This window comes from Leptopilina boulardi, unplaced genomic scaffold (assembly GCF_019393585.1).
Source record: "Leptopilina boulardi isolate dan_hultmark-lab unplaced genomic scaffold, ZJU_Lbou_2.1 LbouV2_194, whole genome shotgun sequence".
Classification (NCBI taxonomy): Eukaryota; Metazoa; Arthropoda; class Insecta; order Hymenoptera; family Figitidae; genus Leptopilina; species Leptopilina boulardi.
Genome location: NW_026137745.1, coordinates 759,838 through 781,466, shown reverse-complemented (window position 1 = coordinate 781,466; position 21,629 = coordinate 759,838). Strand labels below are relative to the sequence as shown.

Here is a 21,629-nt window from a genome sequence, read left to right as displayed (position 1 = left end):
ACGGTATTTTTCTAATGTTGCATAATTATAATCTTCTTATGTAACAAATTTAAAGGTGAGAAAAATAGAAACTGAATTTTTTTCTCTTTCAAGAAAAAAAAAAATTAAATGAATACATTTTTTTTATTAATTTATAAATACGTTATTTATTGACTTCGGCCTTTTGGCCCAGAAGTGGACTTGATTTTATACAAATATATATATTTTATTAATTCATATTTAAATTTTTCATTTTTTTCTATAATTATATATTTAAAATAGTGATATTTTTGGATTTTTCATTAATAAAAGTAGAGTATCTAATTGATATAATAAATCCTACTGATGAAATCTGTTAAGGTTATAACACTACAAATGATAGTGTTTACAACAGTTTTTTTTTTTTTTATTGTCGTTGAATTGCATAACTATTTAATTTGTACAACAATTCCCTAGCACTTTAAAACTTCCATAAATGATGTGACCTCGCTGTGTGTATACGCGGCTTTTCTGCACGCTTGGCAATTCAATTGAAAGGTTACCATAACATTGAAACTTATTATAAATAATGAAATATTTTTTTTATTCAATTTTTAACTATACATTTTATATGAGATTTGTATAATTTTTCTCTATATATAAGATTTCAGTGTTTTTATTTTGCTTTTCCATATCAAATATACTAATAACATAACCTTAAAATTAATCTCATATTTTAACTTCAATATATAAATTTTTAGAAAGAATTTCTAATAAAAAAAATAATTTAAAAACCATTTTTCTTTAAAGTTCTTTATTATTTTAAAAGTAACACATATACATACATTTTTTTAGAAAACTATTACAGATCTTATTTATCGGTTTAATGAACTAATCAACTAATTGCACTTGGTTTTATTTCTTATCTTGATAATTTGACGTATAATTATTTATGTATTGCAGGTATTTAGTATATATCATTTTCATCACTGTAGTGCCCTCTAGATATACTATATTTATTTGAAATATTGATTAGCTTGCATTTTCCAGCAATGTATTACAGCAAAGAATTGTATATGAAAAAATATGTTTTAAATTTACAAATAAAAATAAAAAAAATAGAAATTAGGTATCCTCTAAATTTAAAATCTGTGAAAAATCTAAGAATATAATGCGCATGGCTATTTTTTCATCCAATAAAATAATGGCGCAAATTTCAAATTTTTTGGTGTATTTTAAAATTCAGATATCTCGCGCCATTATTTGATTGGTGGATTAAAAATAAGCCATTTTGGGGATGCGCATCCTTTGCACTTGAGGGGGAAAATGCAGAGAGGAATGAAAAATGCACATTTCTGGCACATGCGCAATAAATAAAGAAAATGACAGCAATATATATATATATATGAATAAACACACACACATCTTTATAAAAGCACTAACACACATTATTTTTCAGTTACACACGAGGTTGTGAGCCGAACTCACCGGAAAAACGCGATTACTCGCGAACTTGAGTCCATCGCTTTCAGCATTAGCATTACTATAGTGTACTTATTTCCATTAAAAATTTCCTTATACATATACACAAGTGATTTATTCTTCCAAATTTGTTTATTTCTAAATTTAGTAAAAATTTGTGATTATCGTCAATTCTTTTTTTTTTCTATTTTTGCAAAATTGTTTTAAACTCAAGTTGAAATGAAAGAACGGACGGTCAATTATTATTTGTAAAAAAAAAAAACCCCTTCAGTCGACATTGATGTGATTTCAATTAAACAGGCCATAGGTAGTAGGAGTGAAGTTGAATTAAAATAAGTGAAAAATCGGCTGTTTTGTGTCAATTGTGATTGTTGTGAAACTCGTAGACGCGGAGATAAATGTGTCAGAATGGAGAATCATACTTTTGACGAATTTTGTGGCTCCAAGTTTTGGGTAAGTTTTTTTTTTCATTGTGTGCCATTTCATACACGCTCTATCACATGAAATATTTTAAGAGAAGGAACTTTTTGTTTAATTTAATTAATTTATTATTATAAAAAATTAATTTTTCTATTAGAAAAGTTAATTTAGTTTCCCTCATTTAAAAAAAAAAAAAGGGGTTTATTGTTTTCTTGACCACTTTTCACGCGTGATATTTAAATATATATATATATACAAAATTTACATATATTGCGGTTTTAGACACACCGTTATTGCGCTATATTGTAATAGGGTTTAGGTTATAAGTATCGAGGAACTTTTTTTTTCTTTGTATTTCTCTTTTCGCAAAAAAAAAAATCTTAGTGACACCATTGAATTTTTTCGATTCGAATTCGAAAAATTATTTAATAATGAATTAATTGATATCTATATTTCTTGAAATTATTTTACAAAAAAATGGAATTTCTTACTAATTTAAAATTTTTTATTTAAATATAATTCATTTCTTTTAATTCGACAATTTTCTTTATTAAGATTTTAAAAAATCGGTAAATTTACTCAATTTATTTAATTGAAAAACGATTAACGTTTATTTGTAAAAAAATATTTTATCGAATGCATTTATCGCAATATTTGATAAAGTATTGAGTAATTCCCTTATAAAGTTAAAACAAAAAGTTAATAGTTAGCAATATAACTTTCATCGTTGGCGAAAGAAATGCACGTCTTGTGTATATATATATAGAATATAATCAAAGCTCAAGGTTAAATTTTTCTGATGTATATCCTTTGAGTATACATAAGATTTTTACACAAAGAATTTCCATTCAAGTAGTTTTTAATAATTAATTTTAATAGTTTTTAATTTTTAAATTGAATGCTCTCATTAATCATTGACACAATTCGTGATGTATATATATAAATATATTCTTGAAATTCAAACTCTCCGATTGAAGATTGAAGAAGAAAAATAATTATAATGAATATAAAACAATGTTAAATATATTAATCTCAGTTTTCTATGCCCTTGCTTGTTGTTAATATTCAGAATTGAAACAATTATTTCCAGTGGCTATCAACATTAAAGATTACGTCAGTTTCTAATAAGATAAGAAAATGCGGGGTTAAATAGAACAAATTTAAATCACTTCAATAATCGCAAAATTTATCAGAAAAAAGAAAAAGAAAAAAAATATTTTTATATTGTAGGTAATCATTGTTTTGTAGACTCATTTGGTATTTTTAGAAATGTTTCAAATAAAAACAATTTTTTTTTTTCAATTTTACAATTTGAGGAATTTTTTCATTTAATAATTCTCAATTGTAATTCAAAACCTGTTGCAAAAATAAATGTAATGATAAAATTACAACATAGTAGATAATAATGTGATGTTGCATTTTTAAACTGTAATGCAATTAAAAATAAATTTTTTTAATTTGAAAAATTTAAATAACTGTAATATTTAAATTTGTTGGCTCCTTGATTTTTTTCGCGAATAAATTTTTTGATTTTTCAAATAGATATCAAAAAAAAAAAATCTTGTATTAATTTTTTGAGAAAAAAAATATTTTTTTTTTTTATTTATCAAAAAATGATATTTATTGTGATTGATAAATTTTTTATTTCAGGATGCAAACTTAACATGGAACACAGACGATCCCGATGTAACGGAATGTTTTCAAAAAACAGTTTTAATATGGATACCAAATATTTTTCTGTGGACTTTTTCAATATTAGAAGTATTTTACCTTGTCAATAGCAGAAAAAGAAATATTCCTTACACATGGCTATTTATATCAAAAATAATATTTACCATAGGACTTATTATTCTTGCCATAGTCGACATAGCAATGGCTATTCATTTTAGTACTTACAAAGTAGTTTATAGTGTGGATTTCTACACACCCTGTATAAACATACTTAGTTACGTAAGTAAAAAATCAATTTTCCAAAACACCATATAAAGAAAATTATTTCTCGTCAAGTAAAAAAAAAAAAAAAACAGTGCTATGATTTTTATTTTTTGAAAATTTTTTTGATTAATTTTTCAAATTAGCGCTAAAAAATGTTAATGATAAATTTTTGTTTCAAATTTTGAGACATCGATGATTTTAAGAATTCAGTCAAATTGTAATTCGATGAAATGAAAATTTGAATAATTGAGGGAAAATTGAAATTTCACGATTTCTGTAAAAATAGAATAATTTCCTTGTTAAAATAGAAATTTTTTAGAATTAGTAATTTTATATTAGATTTAAATATATTTAAATAAAAATTCTGCTAAATAAATATTTGGCTAAACCAGGCCTCCGATTATACGACTTTTTTTTATTTTTTTTCAAAAATACGACTTTTTTCGACTTATTTTAATAAAATGCGACTTATTCGACTTTTTTTTACATGTTTTAAAAATTTTTTTTAATCAAAATATGTTTTTTTTTAGTATACAATGCAGATCTTCTTTATTTCAATTATTTAACAAATTTTTAACTAAAATTCTTCACTAAATTAATTATTTTTAATAATTTTAATGAAATTCTTCACAAATTCAATTATTTTAAATTATCTATTTTTCAATTAAAATTTTTATGAAATTTAATAATATTGTTTATTATTTTAAAAAAATTATCAGATAAAATTACCAAAAATTATTAATTAATTAAAAATCACTTGAAATTTAATTATTTGCAACAATTTAAATTATTTTTAATGATTTTTATAATATTCTTCGAAAATTCAATTATCTGAAAGCATTTTTTAATAAAAAACTTTTGGAATTCAATTTTTGTATGTGATTTCTATAAAATTCTTCATCAACAGAAATTTCTAGAAATTTATCTTATTATAATTATTGTCTCAAATTTCACATAGTCTTTTGAAAGTAAATTATTTTCAAACATTTCAATTTAAAAGCTTCGAAAATTTTCCATCTAAAATTTTTTGAAATTTAATAATTTCAATTATAACTCTACTAAAATTAAATTATTTTTAATGATTTTTATAATATTCTTCGAAAATTCTAGTATCTGAAACCATTTTTCACTTAAAAGTTTTTTAAATTATTGTATTTTTTCTGCAATTTTTAATAAATTTTTTAGTAACAGAAATCATCAAAAAAATTTTAATTAAAAATTACTAGAAGTTCAATTAATTTCAAAAATCTAAATTGTAAATTTTTGAAAATTCAATTACTTTTAAAAAATGTTATCTAAAATTATTTGATAAATTATTTTTAGTTCAGTAAAATTTAATTATTGTCTGAAAATTAACAAAATCTTTTGAAATTCAATTATTTCTAAAAATTTCAACTTTAACTCTTCCAAAATTATGTGAAAAAAAAATTTTTTAAACTTGATTAAGTATTGCCTGAAATTTTTTTCGACGATCAAAATGAAAAACTATGACAAAAAATTTTAATTCGAGTAAATTGCTTAAATCAGACTTCAAAAAATTATAAAAATGGAACTTTATGAATTTTTTTTTTAAATTTGTCTTACTTAAATGAAATTTTGTTTTCAAATTAGTTCGATTTTGAAATATTCGAAATAAATTTTCTTTATATTCTTATAATTATTTTCATTACAAAATTAATAAAATGAATTTAATATCTAATAACATTCGTTATTTAAAGTAAAATATTTATCCGAGGCCTGCTAAATAAAAATTCTGTCAAATCAAAATCTGTTAAATAAAAATCTTGCTGTTTGAGAAATTAAATTGAATATAAAAATGTACGAAGCTGAAGTACGCAACGTTTATAATAAACGATTTTTAAAGAAATAATTTTTTAAAATGAAAAATTTTATAATTTTTTGCCTAAAAAATATTGTTTTTATAATTTGTTGGTTAATGAAAAACTATACAAGAAATATTTTTTAGGCAAAGAATTAAAGAATTTTTCATTTTAAAAAATTATTTCTTTAAAAATCGTTTATCATAAACGTTGCGTACTTCAACTTCCTTAAAAATGTGAGCATTTAAAAATTTGGTTAAATAAATATTTCTAAAATAAATATGTTTTATAAAGAATTCTATTAATTCGAGATTTTTTTTTATTAAGAACAAATTATATTTCCATAAAAAAAATTCAGTTAAACAGAAGTTTTGCTGAAAATACTTCTGCTTAATGAAAATTTTTTTAAATAAAAAATCGAATTATTTAAGTATTAGATTTTATAAAATTCCGGCTAGATTACAATATTGAAGATTATAAATTTCTTCAGTCTGGAAATGTGAATTAAATATTTATTTAATAAACATATACGAACAAAAACCCTTGAAATACATGAGTAACAAATCTAATCAACAACCGTGCTGTGAACAAACAAAAATTCAAATATTCTAAAATTAAAACACTATAAATATAAAATATTTAAAAAAAATAAAAATCTACGTAATTTGTTTTAATTTTAAATATATTTTACAATTTAATATAATAATAAACCAAAACGAATAATTTTAAAAATAAATAATTATTCCAGATTTTGGCTGCTGTACTTGTTGTTTACAACAAAAAGTTTGGCATGCGTACTTCAGGGTTAATTTTCCTCTTTTGGTTTTTACACGCACTTTTTGGATGCGTACGATATAGAAGTTTAATAAAATCATCATCGCTAAAGGTAAAAAAAAAATGTGAAGTTATATCAAGAATTTACATCATCATTTTAAAATGAAACTGTAAATTTATCTTGTTTTTTAATTTATAATTTTACGAGAGTCTCGTAAGTTTACAGATTTTCAAAATAAACTACGTTATCTTATTGTAAATTGAATTTTATCACATGCATCGTAAATAATTTTATATTTATTTTAGGAGGAAGTTACATATGAATTTGTATCATACATGATTTATTATCCCATTGTTGTGATATTGTTTGTACTCAACTTTTTTGTCGATGCCGAACCCAAAGTCACCGATTATGCTCGGGTTAGTATTTTTCTATTGTTGTTTTTTTTTTATTGTTTAATATATAGACTAAAAATAATTTTAAAAAATATATACTTTTGTTAGAAATTTAATTTTTCAACGGTAATAGAAATATTTTATAATTTATTGTTTTTTACTTTTAATAGTTTAAAATTAGATATTTTTATTCTATTGTAAATTTTTTTTTTCATTTAATGATTAACAAGATTATTATCATATTATAATTTGCATAGGCTTGAAAGGGAATTTATATTTTGATTTTTATTTAATAATTTTTTAATTATATTAATTAATTTTTAAAAAATATTTAAATATTTGTTATTTTTTTCGTAAAGATTGAAAAGCCGTGTCCAGAGCAGAGCGCTTCTTTTCCATCGCGACTTTTCTTCAATTGGTTTAATTCATTGGCATGGAAGGGTTTCAAAAAACCTTTGGAAACAGGTGACCTGTGGTCAATGAATCCCGAAGACATGGCTCACGAAATTGTTCCACGCTTCGACAAATATTGGAATGCAGCACTTACCAAAACGGAACAGTAAGTTTAAAAACAAAAAAAAAATTGCGGTTTTTTAAATTCTTTCAAAAAAAGAAAATTAATTCATTATACATTTATATTATATTAAAATTTTTTGTTTAAAAAAAAAAAAGAAAAAAAACATCCTAGTTGTACGTAACGTCAGTTGATTTTTCTTGTGTGTTTTTTTTTCGCAAACAAAAGAAAACCATGGACTGAATTAAGGTAAGATTAAAAATTGAGAGTCCCATGATTTTACGTACTGTTAGGATCTGATTATATTGCATTTTAAAAGAGAAGCCAATTGTTGCAGTTCACAAGGTGTTAATGCATCATTTCGGAAAGGATCGGGTCAAATTAATCTCAATTCTGTTAACAAGAAGAAAACCGCCTCGATTCTATCACCGCTGTGCAAAGCATTTGGTCCCACATTTATGTTTGGCGCATCACTTAAACTTATTCAGGATATTATGACCTTCGTCAGTCCGAAAATTTTAGAGTGAGTTATTTTCTTTTTTTCTTAATTTCTCTACCTGAAAAAGCAGGTAGTTTGCCTGCACATTTAACATGGGACAAAAAATAAATTCTTGACATTAGAGGGGGATATTTAAGAGAACCTTTTTTTTTTTTTTGCTTTTTTTAAACTGCTGGTACTATTTAAAAAATCGGCAATCGTCACTTTGCTTCTAGATATAACCTGAAGAGTTTTCTCCTAATATTTAAAGAACAAGTCCTAAAAAAAATCTCACTGGCATTCAGTAGGAGATTTAAATACCTTTTTTCGGCTTAAAATACAAACTTTTTTTTAATTTTATTCAGATATAGGAATAAAATAAAAAGCATGACATTTGGCTATTTTTAGAGATTGAATAAATATAGCTTCTATTATCTATAATTGAAAACGATTAATTTGTTAAAAACATACATATTAATTGATGGTATATTAATTAATTAATAAAAAAAATATATGAATTATAATCTAAAAATAAATCTATTCATTATTAATTAAAGGTTAATTCATTTTTATTTAATAATTAAAATGACATTTTATCGATTACTCTGAGTCAAAGTAGAAATTAAAAGACTTTTTTTTTTTGTCGTCTCGTTTATCCCTTCTTATTTATTGCATCGCTAATGACTTTGTTTGACTTTTCTCATATTCTTAAATTATTTAATACTTGATTAGTGTCTATTAATAATCGTCTTGTTAGCAACGTTTAAAATTTATTAATTTTAACGTCATAAGTTTTGTATACAATTTTATTTTACAATATATTATATTTTAAATAAATTTTTTTACTTTTTCTTTGTATAAATATCATTAGAATAATTTTTGTGATTTATCAATTATATATCATAAAATAATTAAATTTTAGGAATTCCAAAAAAGGAGAATTTGATTAAAAAAACAAAAATTTTAGAAAATAAAGAGTCCTAGAAAAAAATTTAAAAGAGAAAAAATCCACACTTTTTGGAATTGAGAAAAAACAATTTTTAAAAATAGTTTTTAGGAAAAAATTAAGAATATTGTCCCGTTTGTCAAAAAATATTTCAATTTTAGAAATTTACAAAAAAGTATTTGAGGAGTAAAAATAGAATTTATGGAAAAAAGAAAAATTGTTGGAAATATTTTATTTTTAATAAAATTTCCAATTTAATGGTTTAAAAGAAATGGTATGTTTAAAAAGTTTGTAAATTTATTAAATTTAAATAATAAATAATAAGCTTCAAAATGTTTTTTTTTTTTTTTTTAAAAAACGTTAACTGACATTTTATAGAATTTTAGAAACGCCGAATTTCTATTTGATGGAACTTTTATTTGACTGAAAAGCACTTGGCCGATATAGTTAATCGGGAATTTTAAAATCAATCAATCAAAAAATGATCAGGAATATTGTAAAAATATTTAAAATATTGTAAATATTTAAAATTCCCATTGAAATATTTCGTTCGGTAAAATAAAAGTTCGGCGTTTTAAAAAATTCTATAAAATCACAATTTGGAACAAGCTGAAAGTTCAATCAAATGTATAGTTTCGCTGAAATAGAAATTCTCATACTTAAAAATTCAGGATATTTAACCAGGGTGTCTAACGGTCAGGGAAGTCAGGGAAAAATCAGGGAATTTTATTAATTTTCTGGAATTTTTTTATGAATAAATTAAAGTAACTATTAGTTTCAAAAATTTTTTTACTTTTTTCCCAAAGCAAATGCAAATTAAAAAGTTGTCCTTCACACTCAATTATTAAGCATGTGATATATCTTATATTCATTAAGTAAATAATTATTTACTATTATTTATTGAATGTAATAAATGATTCTTTATTGGATAACAATTAATTAATTTTTTTCAGTGAAATATTTGGTTTTTTAATATAAATAAAAATTATTTGATACAATTTTATTTTATCGGTTCAACTTCAAATAAAGTAAATTATTCATTAATATACGAATAATTTATTATTTAATGCTAATATCCACATTTAACTTATAAAAATTTTTACGGCGTCAAATATTTAATTATCGAATTTCTATTTAGCAAAATTGTATAAAGTGGATTTTATATTATGCAAAATTTTCAATTTACATTTAACTAAAATTCGATTTAAAAGAATTTCTATTTAGCAGAACCCTTATAAAGCATTTTTTCTAATACTTTTTTAAAAATTTTAAATTAATATAATTTCAATTTAACGAAATTTATGTCTATAAAAATTGACAAAAAAAGAACTAGGTAGAATTTTTCTTAAATGATAATTCTGTTAAATAAGAATTAGTTCGAATTAAAATTTTCTTTAATAAAAACTTTGTTAATTAAGAATTTTGTTAAATAGAAATTCTATTAATTGTGGATTTATTCAATGACAATTCTGTTAAGTAAATATTTTGATAACTCGAAATTTACTGAAATAACAATTCTGTTAAAAAAATTTGTTCTTTATGCAATTTTTCTTGACATAAATGCCGTTAAATTGAAATTGTATTAATTTGAAATTCGATGTACTAGAAAATCTGCTTTATATAATTTTACTAAATAAAAATTTGATAATTTAAGATTTGACGTCGTAAAAATTCTTTTAAATTAAATGTTGACAATATTTATACGTCCTCAATTAGTTTATTTATTTCACTTAAATATTTTATTTTTCACGAAACATTATTTATTTGATTCAAATACATATATGAAATTAGTGATTAATAGACAGGTAAATGATTTAATTGTATCAAAATAAATTTTATTTGATCAAAATTAAAATTTTTTAGTGTAATTCAGGTCAGGGAAAAGTAAGGGATTTTTTTTTCCTAGCAGTTGTTAGACACCCTGATTTAACAAAAAAAAAAAAAATTAACATAACTTTATAGTTCCGTATCATTTGTTTAAGAATTTTATCTACCCATTATAAAATAAGAAATTTTTTTTTCTCTTCCATAGTATTAGGAGCAAAGTGATGAATGTCCAAAAAAAAAAAATTTTATTTTTTTGTTTATGAAAGAAAAAAAAATTATCATAATTTTATCATTTTTGTGGCACATAAAAAAAATATTTTAAAAATTTCCTTGAAATTAAAGCAAAAAAAAAATCATTTTTTTTTTTTCAGGAAGCTTATTAAATTTATTCAAAATAAAAATCAAGATGAACATATGTGGAAGGGTTATTTTTATGCGGTTATACTTTTGGTAACGGCTGTTTTTCAAACATTAATTTTATCACAATATTTTCATCGAATGTTTTTGGTTGGTTTACGAATACGTACAGCATTGATTGCAGCAATTTATAGAAAAGCATTGCGCGTATCAAATTCAGCACGTAAAGAAACAACTGTCGGTGAAATTGTCAATTTAATGTCAGTCGATGCTCAAAGATTTATGGATGTAACTGCATATATAAATATGATTTGGTCAGCTCCATTACAAATTGCCCTTGCTCTCTATTTTTTGTGGGAATGTTTAGGACCATCGGTACTTTCCGGTTTGGCTGTGATGATTATTTTAATTCCCGTTAATGCCTTGATCGCTAGCAAAGTACGTAATTTACAAATTAAACAAATGAAAAATAAAGACGAAAGAGTTAAATTAATGAATGAAGTTCTTAGTGGTATTAAAGTATTAAAACTTTATGCATGGGAACCATCGTTTGAGGAGCAAATTCTTAAAATTCGTAATAAAGAAATTAAAGTTCTTAAAGAGGCTGCTTATCTTAATGCGGGAACAAGTTTCATTTGGTCTTGTGCTCCATTTTTGGTGAGTGAATAACATTAATATTAATAATGATTTTTTTGCAAATAATTTTTTTTTCATTATTGCTTTTAATTTAGCAAAAAGAGAAAAGTAGACAAATTGTAATTTAAATTGTCTTTTTATTCAAGGTTTCCTTAGTATCGTTCGCAACTTTTGTACTTGTTGACGAAAATAATATTTTGGATAGTAGTACGGCATTTGTTTCACTTACTTATTTTAATATTTTGAGGTTTCCACTTTCCATGTTACCAATGATGATCAGCAATGTCGTTCAGGTTTGTAGAGAAAAAAAAATTGCTAATCTTTATCTTAAAAAAAATAATATTTTAAAATTTTTATTTTGGAAAAAATGATCATTTCCAGGCTTCCGTATCGGTAAAACGTATAAATAAATTTATGAATTCAGAAGAATTGGATCCTGACAATGTTCAACACGACCCAAATGAACGTTAGTATTTTGTATAAAATTTCGATTTATTTATTTATTTTTTTTTGTTTGTTGAATTGTTTTTGAATAATATTAAATTTTAATTTAATTGTTGTAGCTTATCCGTTAGTGATTGAAAAAGGTACATTTGCTTGGGACTCGGAACAAACTGATACTCCTGTTTTGCGAAATATTAATTTAAAAATCGAGGAGAATCAATTAGTCGCTGTTGTTGGTACTGTTGGAACAGGAAAAAGTTCATTGATCTCAGCATTTTTAGGGGAAATGTATAAATTGAGTGGTAGAGTAAATACAAAGGTAAATAATGTGAAAAATAATAATAAAATTTAATAAATAAATTAATATTTTATTAATAAGTAATAATATTAATAAAATAGAGTCAATACTTTTGAACTGAGCCACCTAAAACAGAATTTTTACTTAATTCCTCCTTAATTCTGCATTTAATGTAATTTTTATTTAAATTAATAAATTTTTTTTTAAACAGTTTGAACATATATATATATATATAAAGATAATATATGGATGAAATGTTAATTTTTTGCAGGGTTCAATAGCCTATGTTTCGCAGCAAGCGTGGATTCAAAATGCCACACTTCAGGACAATATTTTATTTGGAAAAACATTAGATAAGTCTATTTATAATAAGGTCGTTGAGGCTTGTGCATTGGGACCGGATTTAAAAATGTTACCAGCCGGCGATCAAACGGAAATTGGCGAAAAGGGAATAAATTTATCTGGTGGACAAAAGCAAAGAGTCTCATTGGCAAGAGCAATTTATAATAATGCGGATATTTATTTTTTTGATGATCCATTGAGTGCTGTTGATTCGCATGTTGGAAAACATATTTTTGAACATTTACTTGGACCACAAGGACTTATAAGGAAAAAAACGCGTGTTCTTGTGACGCATGGTATTACTTATTTGCCAAAAGTTGATAATATTATTGTCTTAAAAGATGGTGGAATTTCGGAAATTGGTACTTTTAAAGAACTTTTAGCTAAACAAGGTTCATTCGCTGAATTTCTTGTACAACATCTTCAAGAGGGTAAGTTTATTTATTTTTATTATATATCTTAATTTGGTAATTTTTTCAAAAATTTAAAGTTTAGTTTTTTTTTGTACTTCTGGATAAAATTATCAAGCCTCGGATTGTACGACTTTTTTTTTTTTTATTTATTTTACAAAATAAAATTAAAAATTAATTTATTTAATTAAAAATAAAATACCTATGACTTTTTTTTAGTACAAACTGTAGCTCTTACAAAATTCAATTATTTTTGAAAATTTGAATTGAATTATTTATTTTATTTAAATGAAATATTAGTTTAAAAAATCTAATAAATTTGATTGTATAATAGTGAAACCTGACGATGTAGCGGACGGAGATTTAGATGAAATAAAACAAAGTCTTCAGACAACGATTGGAAAAGATGAATTACAGCAAAAATTATCACACGTCAAGACACAAATATCGGGAACTTATCCGGAATCAATTACAACGTCGGACAAAAAATCTTTAAATGGTTCTCTTCAACGGTAAATTGACCATTTTTCGATTAGAATTTTTTTTTTCTCTCAAATTTTTAATCTATTTATAAATGTACAGATATTACAAATTTTTCTTGTTTTTTTTTTTTTTGCCTCTAATGAAAAAGAGCGCAATCTACAGAAAGTCAACATTCGGGAAGTCTCGTTCGAAGTAACAGTGTCAAGGATAATGAAACGGGGAAAATTGCAACCGGAGAGAAATTAATAGAAGTTGAAAAAACAGAAACTGGAAGTGTAAGTATTACTTGTTTTTTTAAAAATAAGTTTCTTTTTGTAATTTTATAATTGGATCAAACCACAGAAAATCATCTGGAGGTGGTTGCTGCGGCAAATTTCAGAAAATATTGAAATTAACAAATTTATTGTTAAAGTCTTTAAATTAAATTAATTCAAAATTAATTAATTTGAAAAAATATAATAGCCCTTATTTTATATATAATTATTTAAAATTAATTTTGTAAATTCTATATTTTTGATAAATTTAATTGAATTTAATTTAGGTAAAATGGAAAGTGTACTCGCACTATTTAAGATCAATTGGATGGTTTTTGTCGATTTCTACAATAATAATGAACGCAATTTTCCAATCGTTCAGCATTGGATCAAACGTGTGGTTGGCAAAATGGTCTGGAAGATATGAAAATGTAACCTCTACAAATCAGACAGTCAATAATGAAATGTATCTCGGAGTTTACAGTGCTTTAGGTTTGGGACAAGGTAAGTGACTTTTTTTCCAAAATAATATATATTTTTTTTTTTTCCTTTAACAGATAATTAACAACCAATTCATTGGAAATTTTTTTTTTTTTTAATTTTTATTATTTTTATTTCTAGGAATTTTATTTTTATTTATTCATATATACATTGTCATTTTTACATTTTTTCAATTGGTCCATTGCTTTTGTGAACAGTTACAATATTCATCTTCTCATAAAAAGTCATTAATATGAAAATTTTTTTTTTTAAATTACATTTTTATTTTTAAAATTTTTTGATAAAGTTATTATAATTAACAAATAATTTCAAGATTTTTCTTTGTATTAATTTTAACATTGGATTAAATTTTCTAATCAAATTTTATCATTGTTCGTATAAATCAACACTATTAAAATTTTGTTTTCAAATTATAACAATTGTTGAATAATTGTTTCTAAAACAATTATTAATTATTAAATATTAATTGAATATATTTACATATTTAAATGAAAAAAGTTTTGTGTACAAAATTTATATAGAAAATCATTTGGCAGAGAAAGACTTTATTTTCTGAATGTTAAAAGAAATATTTAGAAAAGTCTTTAAAACTTTTTTTTTTAAGAACATTCTAAAATAGAGAAATACATATAATAGAAGGCACATTTAAATCATATATATATATATATATTATATTTATAAGTCATTGTGTTTGGAAAATCAAATCATCGTGTATGACAGAATTAGAAAAATTAGAGAATGTGTGTGTGTGTGCGTGTGATTTTGTTGTGATTTTCATAAATTGAATCGCTGAATTTATTCACGTGTTAAGTTAATCCATACAATCAAAAAGGGGAAATTTATTTATCACCAAAAAAAGTCGCTAATATTATTCATGAAAAATTCAGAATAAAAAAAAGGGAGAGATTAATTTTTAATTTATACAAAAATTTTATTTATTTATTTTGCAATTTGACGAGAAATTTTTTACATTTTTCGGAGTAATCATATGAATTTAAATAAAAATTTTGTAAAATTATATTTATTGGTATATGTACATAAAATTTCAGAGAAATAATTTTTTTAATAAAATTAATTAATTATTTACAAGATACAACAATTATTGTTGAATATTGTTTAATTTATGAAATTTTTTACTAAAATAAATAAATATAATTTTTATCTATTTTTATTTAAATTGGTGAGATTACTCTAAAAAGTGATAAATTTCTTCGTGAAATAGAATTTATTATTTATATAAAAATTTTCAAAAATTTATCATCTTTTTCATCCAGTGGTTCAATTCTCCATAATGTTCATGTGATTGTTTTTCAATCTCATTCAGTTTTCATTGATTGATTTTTGCATTGTACATAATTCAGACAAAATTTTTTGTTTATATTAGTAAATTAACTTTTAATTTACATTTTTTAATTTTTTATTTAGTTATTTACATTCGAAAATTTTATTATTATTATTATTATTATTATTATTATTGTTGTTGTTTTGTTAAATGAAATAAAATTTTTAAATAATTGTCTGAATTAAGAATAAAAAAAAATCTTGCATGTAAAATTTGGTCAGCATTATGTAAACTTACATAGTAGTGATTAGAGCCTCTAAAGTAGTGTCTCGAAAATTAATTTCAAATATTTTCATTCCCCTCGATTTTTCATATAAGATTAGTATTTATTGAAAAGTTCGGATTTTTGGCATGAAGCTATATAAATATTTTTCGATTATTAATAATAATAAGTTTTCAATCTATATAGTTATTCCTTCACATTTAATTAAAAGTTAATTGACAGCATGTTGATGCTCCTTTTTATTTGATTTGCAAAAAATTTAATTAAAACACAAAAAACGGGATACATTGAATATTCCTTAAAAATTTGATTAGTTCAAATTTCCAGTGAATTGAATTTTATAAAGACGCTATTAACTTTTTTTTTTAACTTTATACAAATTTTTATATTAATCGAATTTTTACACAACTAAATTTTTATGTTATCGAAATTTACTGAATAGTAAAGTAACCATATTTTTATTTAAAATAATTTTTATCTGACATAATTTCTACTGTATCGAGGATTTAAATTTTAATTCTGTTTAATGCAAAAAAGTTAAATAAAAATTCTATTGAATGAACATGCGTTGAAATGAAAATTTTGGTAAATAAACGTTTTGTTAAATAGAAATTTTATGAAATAAAAAATTGATTAATTCGAAAATTTGTTAGAATGATTTTTCTGATAAATACAAATTCGATAATTTGTAATTCGTCGACAAAAAAATTCCTACGAATCTAATGTGGAGAATATTCAAAAATGTATTCTATAAATATAGTATAATATTCTATAAAATGTAAATTCAGTTAAATCAAAATTTTTATTATTTAATTTTTGAATAAATGAAAATTCGATTAATTCTATTAAATTTTAATTCTATTTTTTTTAAATTTTGTTATCTAAATAAATTCCGTTAAATTAAAATTCATTAAACTAGAGAATATGTTAAAAGTTTATAATATAAATTCTACTTAACAAAATTTTATTAAAAATAGAAATGAATATAAATTTTGAAACACTGGAAATTCAAACTAATTTTCTTATTGGAAATATTCGTGCCTTTCACAAAAACAGTGTTTATTATTCCAAACACAATTGTTTTTTTCTTTTTTATTTTCACACACAATTTTTAGTTTCAAAAAACACCACAAAAAAAAATATTCCTTTTTGCTATTTAAAGTTGAAAAAAAAAAAAAATTATCGCGAATTTTCCTCTTTCTTAACTATATTATATCAATGACTTCTGAGAGAATTGAAAAAAATGTCTCGTATTAAAAAAAAAATAATTACAAAAAATTCTCAAAAATTTACATTAAATTTAAAAAGCATTTATTATTCTAAAGTTATAAATATAAAGTATTATTGCAAGTGTAAAAAATTTTTAATATGAAAAAATATTTATTTTTATTAAATATTTCAAAATAAAAAAAATAATGAATTTTGTAAAATTCATTGCAAAAAAAAACGTAAACTTGAGGGAAATTAAGAGATAATTAAATTAAATGAAAAAAGAAAAAAAAATTAAGTGATAGGTATAATTGAAATGTATTTCAGCGTCTTTTGTGTGTTTTGCACAAATAATAATGGCCATTGGCTGCCTCCGATGCAGCAAACTGCTCCATTCAGAATTATTATTTGGTATTCTACGATTACCTGTTGGATTTTTTGACACGACACCCACAGGCAGGGTCATTAATCGTTTTGGAAAGGACATTGACGTCATTGATAACGTCTTGCCGCCAACGATTAAAGCTTGGTTATTTTGCCTTGCATCGGTATGCAAATCAATCTCAAGAATGATACTTGAATTATTTTTATAGGCAATAAGAAATTCTTGATAACGATATGCACTAAAAAAAAAAAAAAAATTAAAATCTCCCACCCCTCCACAACCACATGGTCCACCAATGGGTACAATTGTGTTTAACAATAATTCAGAATTAATTATTATTGACATCCCTTCATCCCTCAAGCAATATGTAAAATAAAAATATTTAACCGAAAAATAATTCACACTTTGCAAAAAAAATGGGTGTCGATTTGCTAAAAAAAAAGAATTTTTTTTTTTGCATTTTTTGTGCCACTATTTTAATTTTCATAATTTCTTTATTATAAGCTTTGAGAAATTTATAATTATTGTTGATTTTTTGAAAAATTAATTCTGTTCTATTTTTTCAATTTACAAAATATATTTGTAAACGTATTTTTGAATTTAAAATTTTGAATCTAGAAATTTTGCTTGAAAATTGATTTTAAAAAGTTAGTTTTTTAATTTTTTTTAATTGCTGGAATGTGTGGGATTTTTTTTTGTTATCTAATAAATTGTTTATAATATTTATTTACTTATGTTTATATAAATTTCAAATTGTTGATTTATAAATTTTTAAATTAAATTAAACATTTCGATATTTTGAAAAGTAATTTGTAAATAATAATAAAGAATAATTTTTTTCAAAAAGTCAACACCAGCAGTAGAAGAATAATGAAATATTTAACGAGCACTTGTAGATATTTAACACAATTTTAATGCGAATGCAGCACTAACATAATGAAATCCCAAAATTAATTTTATTTTCACAGAATTTGTGTACAGTGATTAATAATTTTTTTGAATCTCATTTTTTCCCAAAATTCCATTTATATATTACGAGGGTTTTTTTTTTTCAAAAGCAGTGATTATTATTTATAAAATATAACCCTCGTATATATACATACATATTTTTTATAATAAATTATGAATGTTATTGTAAATTAAAAATAATTAATTTATAATGCTTTAAACGTTTTAATATTAAAAAAAAATGCTCACACACAGCATAAAAATATCTTTTTATTCTTTTTTTTATATATATTTTTGCACTTGCAATATTTTAATTTTATAGGCTTGGCGGCACCCACAATGTTTCTTACAATTTTATTAGGAGCAATAGTTGCGTCCGAAAATATATTTCAACGCGCTCTTAATCACGTTATTCGGGCACCAATATCATTTTTCGATCAAACACCAAGTGGTCGAACTCTCAGTCGCTTGGGAAAAGACGTTGATGTTGTTGATAATACTTTACCATTTTTAGTTTCTACTTTGATTGAAGATACCTTTGAGGTATTTTAATAAATAACTAAATAATAATCTTCAATGTTTAAAAATGCCAGGTGCGCGGAAAATCATTCCATTTTATTTTTTTTCTTGATAAAAAAAAAAAAAAAAAAAAAAAATTCATTGGAGCGCCTGTAATTTTTGTTTTTATCGAATTGTAAAATTTTTAGTAAAAAAAAATTCGTGTTTACAAAAACATTTTTTGAAATTAAAAAAAAAAATAAAAAATACTTTTTTAAATTAAAGAACAATTTTTAGATTAAAAAATTTTTTTTTAATTGCAAAATGCTTTTTTAAAATAAATTTTTAATTGAGAAATACTTTTTAAGATAAACAACTGTTTTTTTTTAAACAAAAAAATAATTTTTAAATTAAAAAAATTTGTTTTGTTTGGAAAAATATATTTTTAAAAAAATGTTTGTGAAATAAAAAATTGTCCAAATGAAAAAAATTAATTATTTCAATTTATTAAACTTCTAGTGAAAAAGAAATAAAATTATATCAATTTTTTGGAAAAATGCAGACGCTTACTGAATTAATAGCTTAAAATATTTGCTTTTCAAATTTTTTTACAAAGCGAATATGTGTATAAATAAATTCTTGTTTTTTTTTTTTTTAAACGTACTGTGATTGAAAAACTTGCTTTAAAATCACATTTTTGTCATCATCTTAATGTGCTTTTTTGTGTTAAAAATTTAATATCCAAATTTTATTCTCATCACTTACAAATTATACAAAAGAAATTTAACACTTTCAGAATATTCATCTTTATAATTTAAAGTAACTTTCTTGAGACTTTGATACAGGACTTTTGTTCAATTCAATTTCAATTATTATTAAAAAAAAAATCAAACAATCAAACAATTCTTCTAGAAAAACATTTTTTTAGTTAAAAATTTAAAAAAAAAAAAACTAAATTAATAATAGAACAAAATTATTTCGTACAAAAAAAAACAGGAAAAAATAGAATAAAAGAGAAAATTTTTAGAAAAAATTGAATTTTTATTAACACAATTGAATCATACTGTAAAATATGTATTTAGAAAACAAAAAATTGTATGAGAATTTTTACAATTATTTTTTCTTTGAATTTCAAATTTTAGCCGTGATGATTTGTTTGAAGTCAGTGACAGTTGCACTTGGAGCTGTTTATGCGTCACAAGAAATTTTTCTAGAAGTTTTAAAAATTATTATGAAGGCTTTGATGTCTTTTTTCGATCAAACACCACTAGGAAGAATTCTTAATGTTCTTGGCAAAGATATTGATGTTGTTGATAACATTATTCCAATGGTTCTCCAAAGTTGGATTGACTGTTTTTTCCGGGTAATTCAGAGTAAAAAAAAAAAAAAAAAAAAAAAAAGTACATGTTTATTGGTATTAGAGAAATAGGAAATTTTTGTTTATGGTGACCGGGAAAAATGTGTTTTATTATAATAAATAAACAAGTGAGCTTTTAAATTATATAGAAACGCTATATAAATGTTTCTGGAAAATTTTTGCTTTAGCATTAATATTGGTGACAAATTTGTTTTATATAAGAAAAGTAAACAAATATTAACAATTTATTAATTATTATTTTTTTTTTAATTGGATATATAATATTTTTAATTTTATTGAAAATTTCAAATATAATATTGAAAATAAAAAATAATATTTGAAATATAATATTTATAATATTACATTTCAAATAGTATTGAAGAAAAATTAGTTATCGAAAAGTAAACACTGAAAAAAATATTTAAATGAAAAGTTTTAGAAAAATTTAATAAATTTTTCTATTACTTTTAAAAAATTAAAAAAAAATTATATTAATTTAAAGTGCATTTTTTATGAAACAACAATATTGTATTTTACAAATACAAGAATTTTATTTTTTTTTTTATTTCAAAATTTTCTTTTTTTGGAATTTTTTAAAAATTTAATACGCCTATTTTTATATATTTGCATTCATAAATTATAAATCATCATGAATTCTGAAAAAAAATTTTTAAAAATTTTCTTTGAATTCCAAATTTTAGCCGTGATGGTTTGTTTGAAGTCAGTGACAGTTGCACTTGGAGCTGTTTACGCGTCACAAGAAATTTTTTTGGAAATTTTAAAAATTATTATGAAGGCTTTAATGTCTTTTTTCGATCAAACTCCACGCGGACGAATTCTTAATATTCTTGGCAAAGATATTGATGTTGTTGACAACGTAATTCCAATGGTACTTCAAAATTGGATCGTCTGTCTTTTCCGGGTAATTTTCAAAAATAAAAAATACAATTTACATACTTGCATTAAAAAATTGAAAAAAAATTTTTTTTTTTTTGAGGTGACCGGAAAAAATGTATTTTTCTTCTAACAAAACACATAAGCTTTTCTAAAAAATCACAATACAACACAAATTTTATAAAAAAAAAAAAAAATTGCACTTTAACTCAGTATAATAACAATGGCAAATAATTAGTTTCTTTAAACAATAAACAAGAAAGCAATGATAAAGATATATTTCTGATCAATTGGAAATTTATTTAAAATACTGTTGACAAAAAAAAAATTATAGATATAAAAATGAAAAATTATTTACACGAGTTAATAGTCAAAATTCTATTAGTGTTGATTTTCGAATGAAATTCTGTATCTGTTTACTCGCAATTCGACCAAAATGAAACTATAATACTGCATGAAAATTTTATTATTTTCGAAAAAAAAAAAAAAAATTTTAAC

General features: G+C 22.4%; 1 protein-coding gene across 9 annotated transcripts in view; it reads left to right on the top strand.

Annotated features, from left to right (window-relative positions):
* The first annotated feature begins 1,425 nt into the window (after positions 1–1,425).
* Positions 1,426–21,629, top strand: part of LOC127278063 (multidrug resistance-associated protein 1) — a 35,582-nt gene continuing 15,378 nt past the window's right edge. For 2 of the 9 annotated variants that reach the window (XM_051299577.1, XM_051299579.1), the window contains exons 1-15: positions 1,427–1,893; positions 3,511–3,810; positions 6,364–6,501; positions 6,696–6,809; positions 7,145–7,344; positions 7,528–7,548; positions 7,619–7,822; positions 10,922–11,564; positions 11,690–11,836; positions 11,925–12,009; positions 12,107–12,306; positions 12,557–13,058; positions 13,372–13,549; positions 13,669–13,795; positions 14,062–14,278. In XM_051299577.1, the coding sequence (XP_051155534.1) occupies positions 1,849–1,893; positions 3,511–3,810; positions 6,364–6,501; positions 6,696–6,809; positions 7,145–7,344; positions 7,528–7,548; positions 7,619–7,822; positions 10,922–11,564; positions 11,690–11,836; positions 11,925–12,009; positions 12,107–12,306; positions 12,557–13,058; positions 13,372–13,549; positions 13,669–13,795; positions 14,062–14,278 (3,121 nt within the window). In that variant the 5' untranslated portion in view covers positions 1,427–1,848. Of the gene's footprint in view, positions 1,894–3,510; positions 3,811–6,363; positions 6,502–6,695; positions 6,810–7,144; positions 7,345–7,527; positions 7,549–7,618; positions 7,823–10,921; positions 11,565–11,689; positions 11,837–11,924; positions 12,010–12,106; positions 12,307–12,556; positions 13,059–13,371; positions 13,550–13,668; positions 13,796–14,061; positions 14,279–17,376; positions 17,598–20,022; positions 20,244–21,629 lie in introns of all 9 variants that reach the window. The other 7 variants (XM_051299578.1, XM_051299576.1, XM_051299582.1 and 4 more) reach the window with 7 other exon arrangements.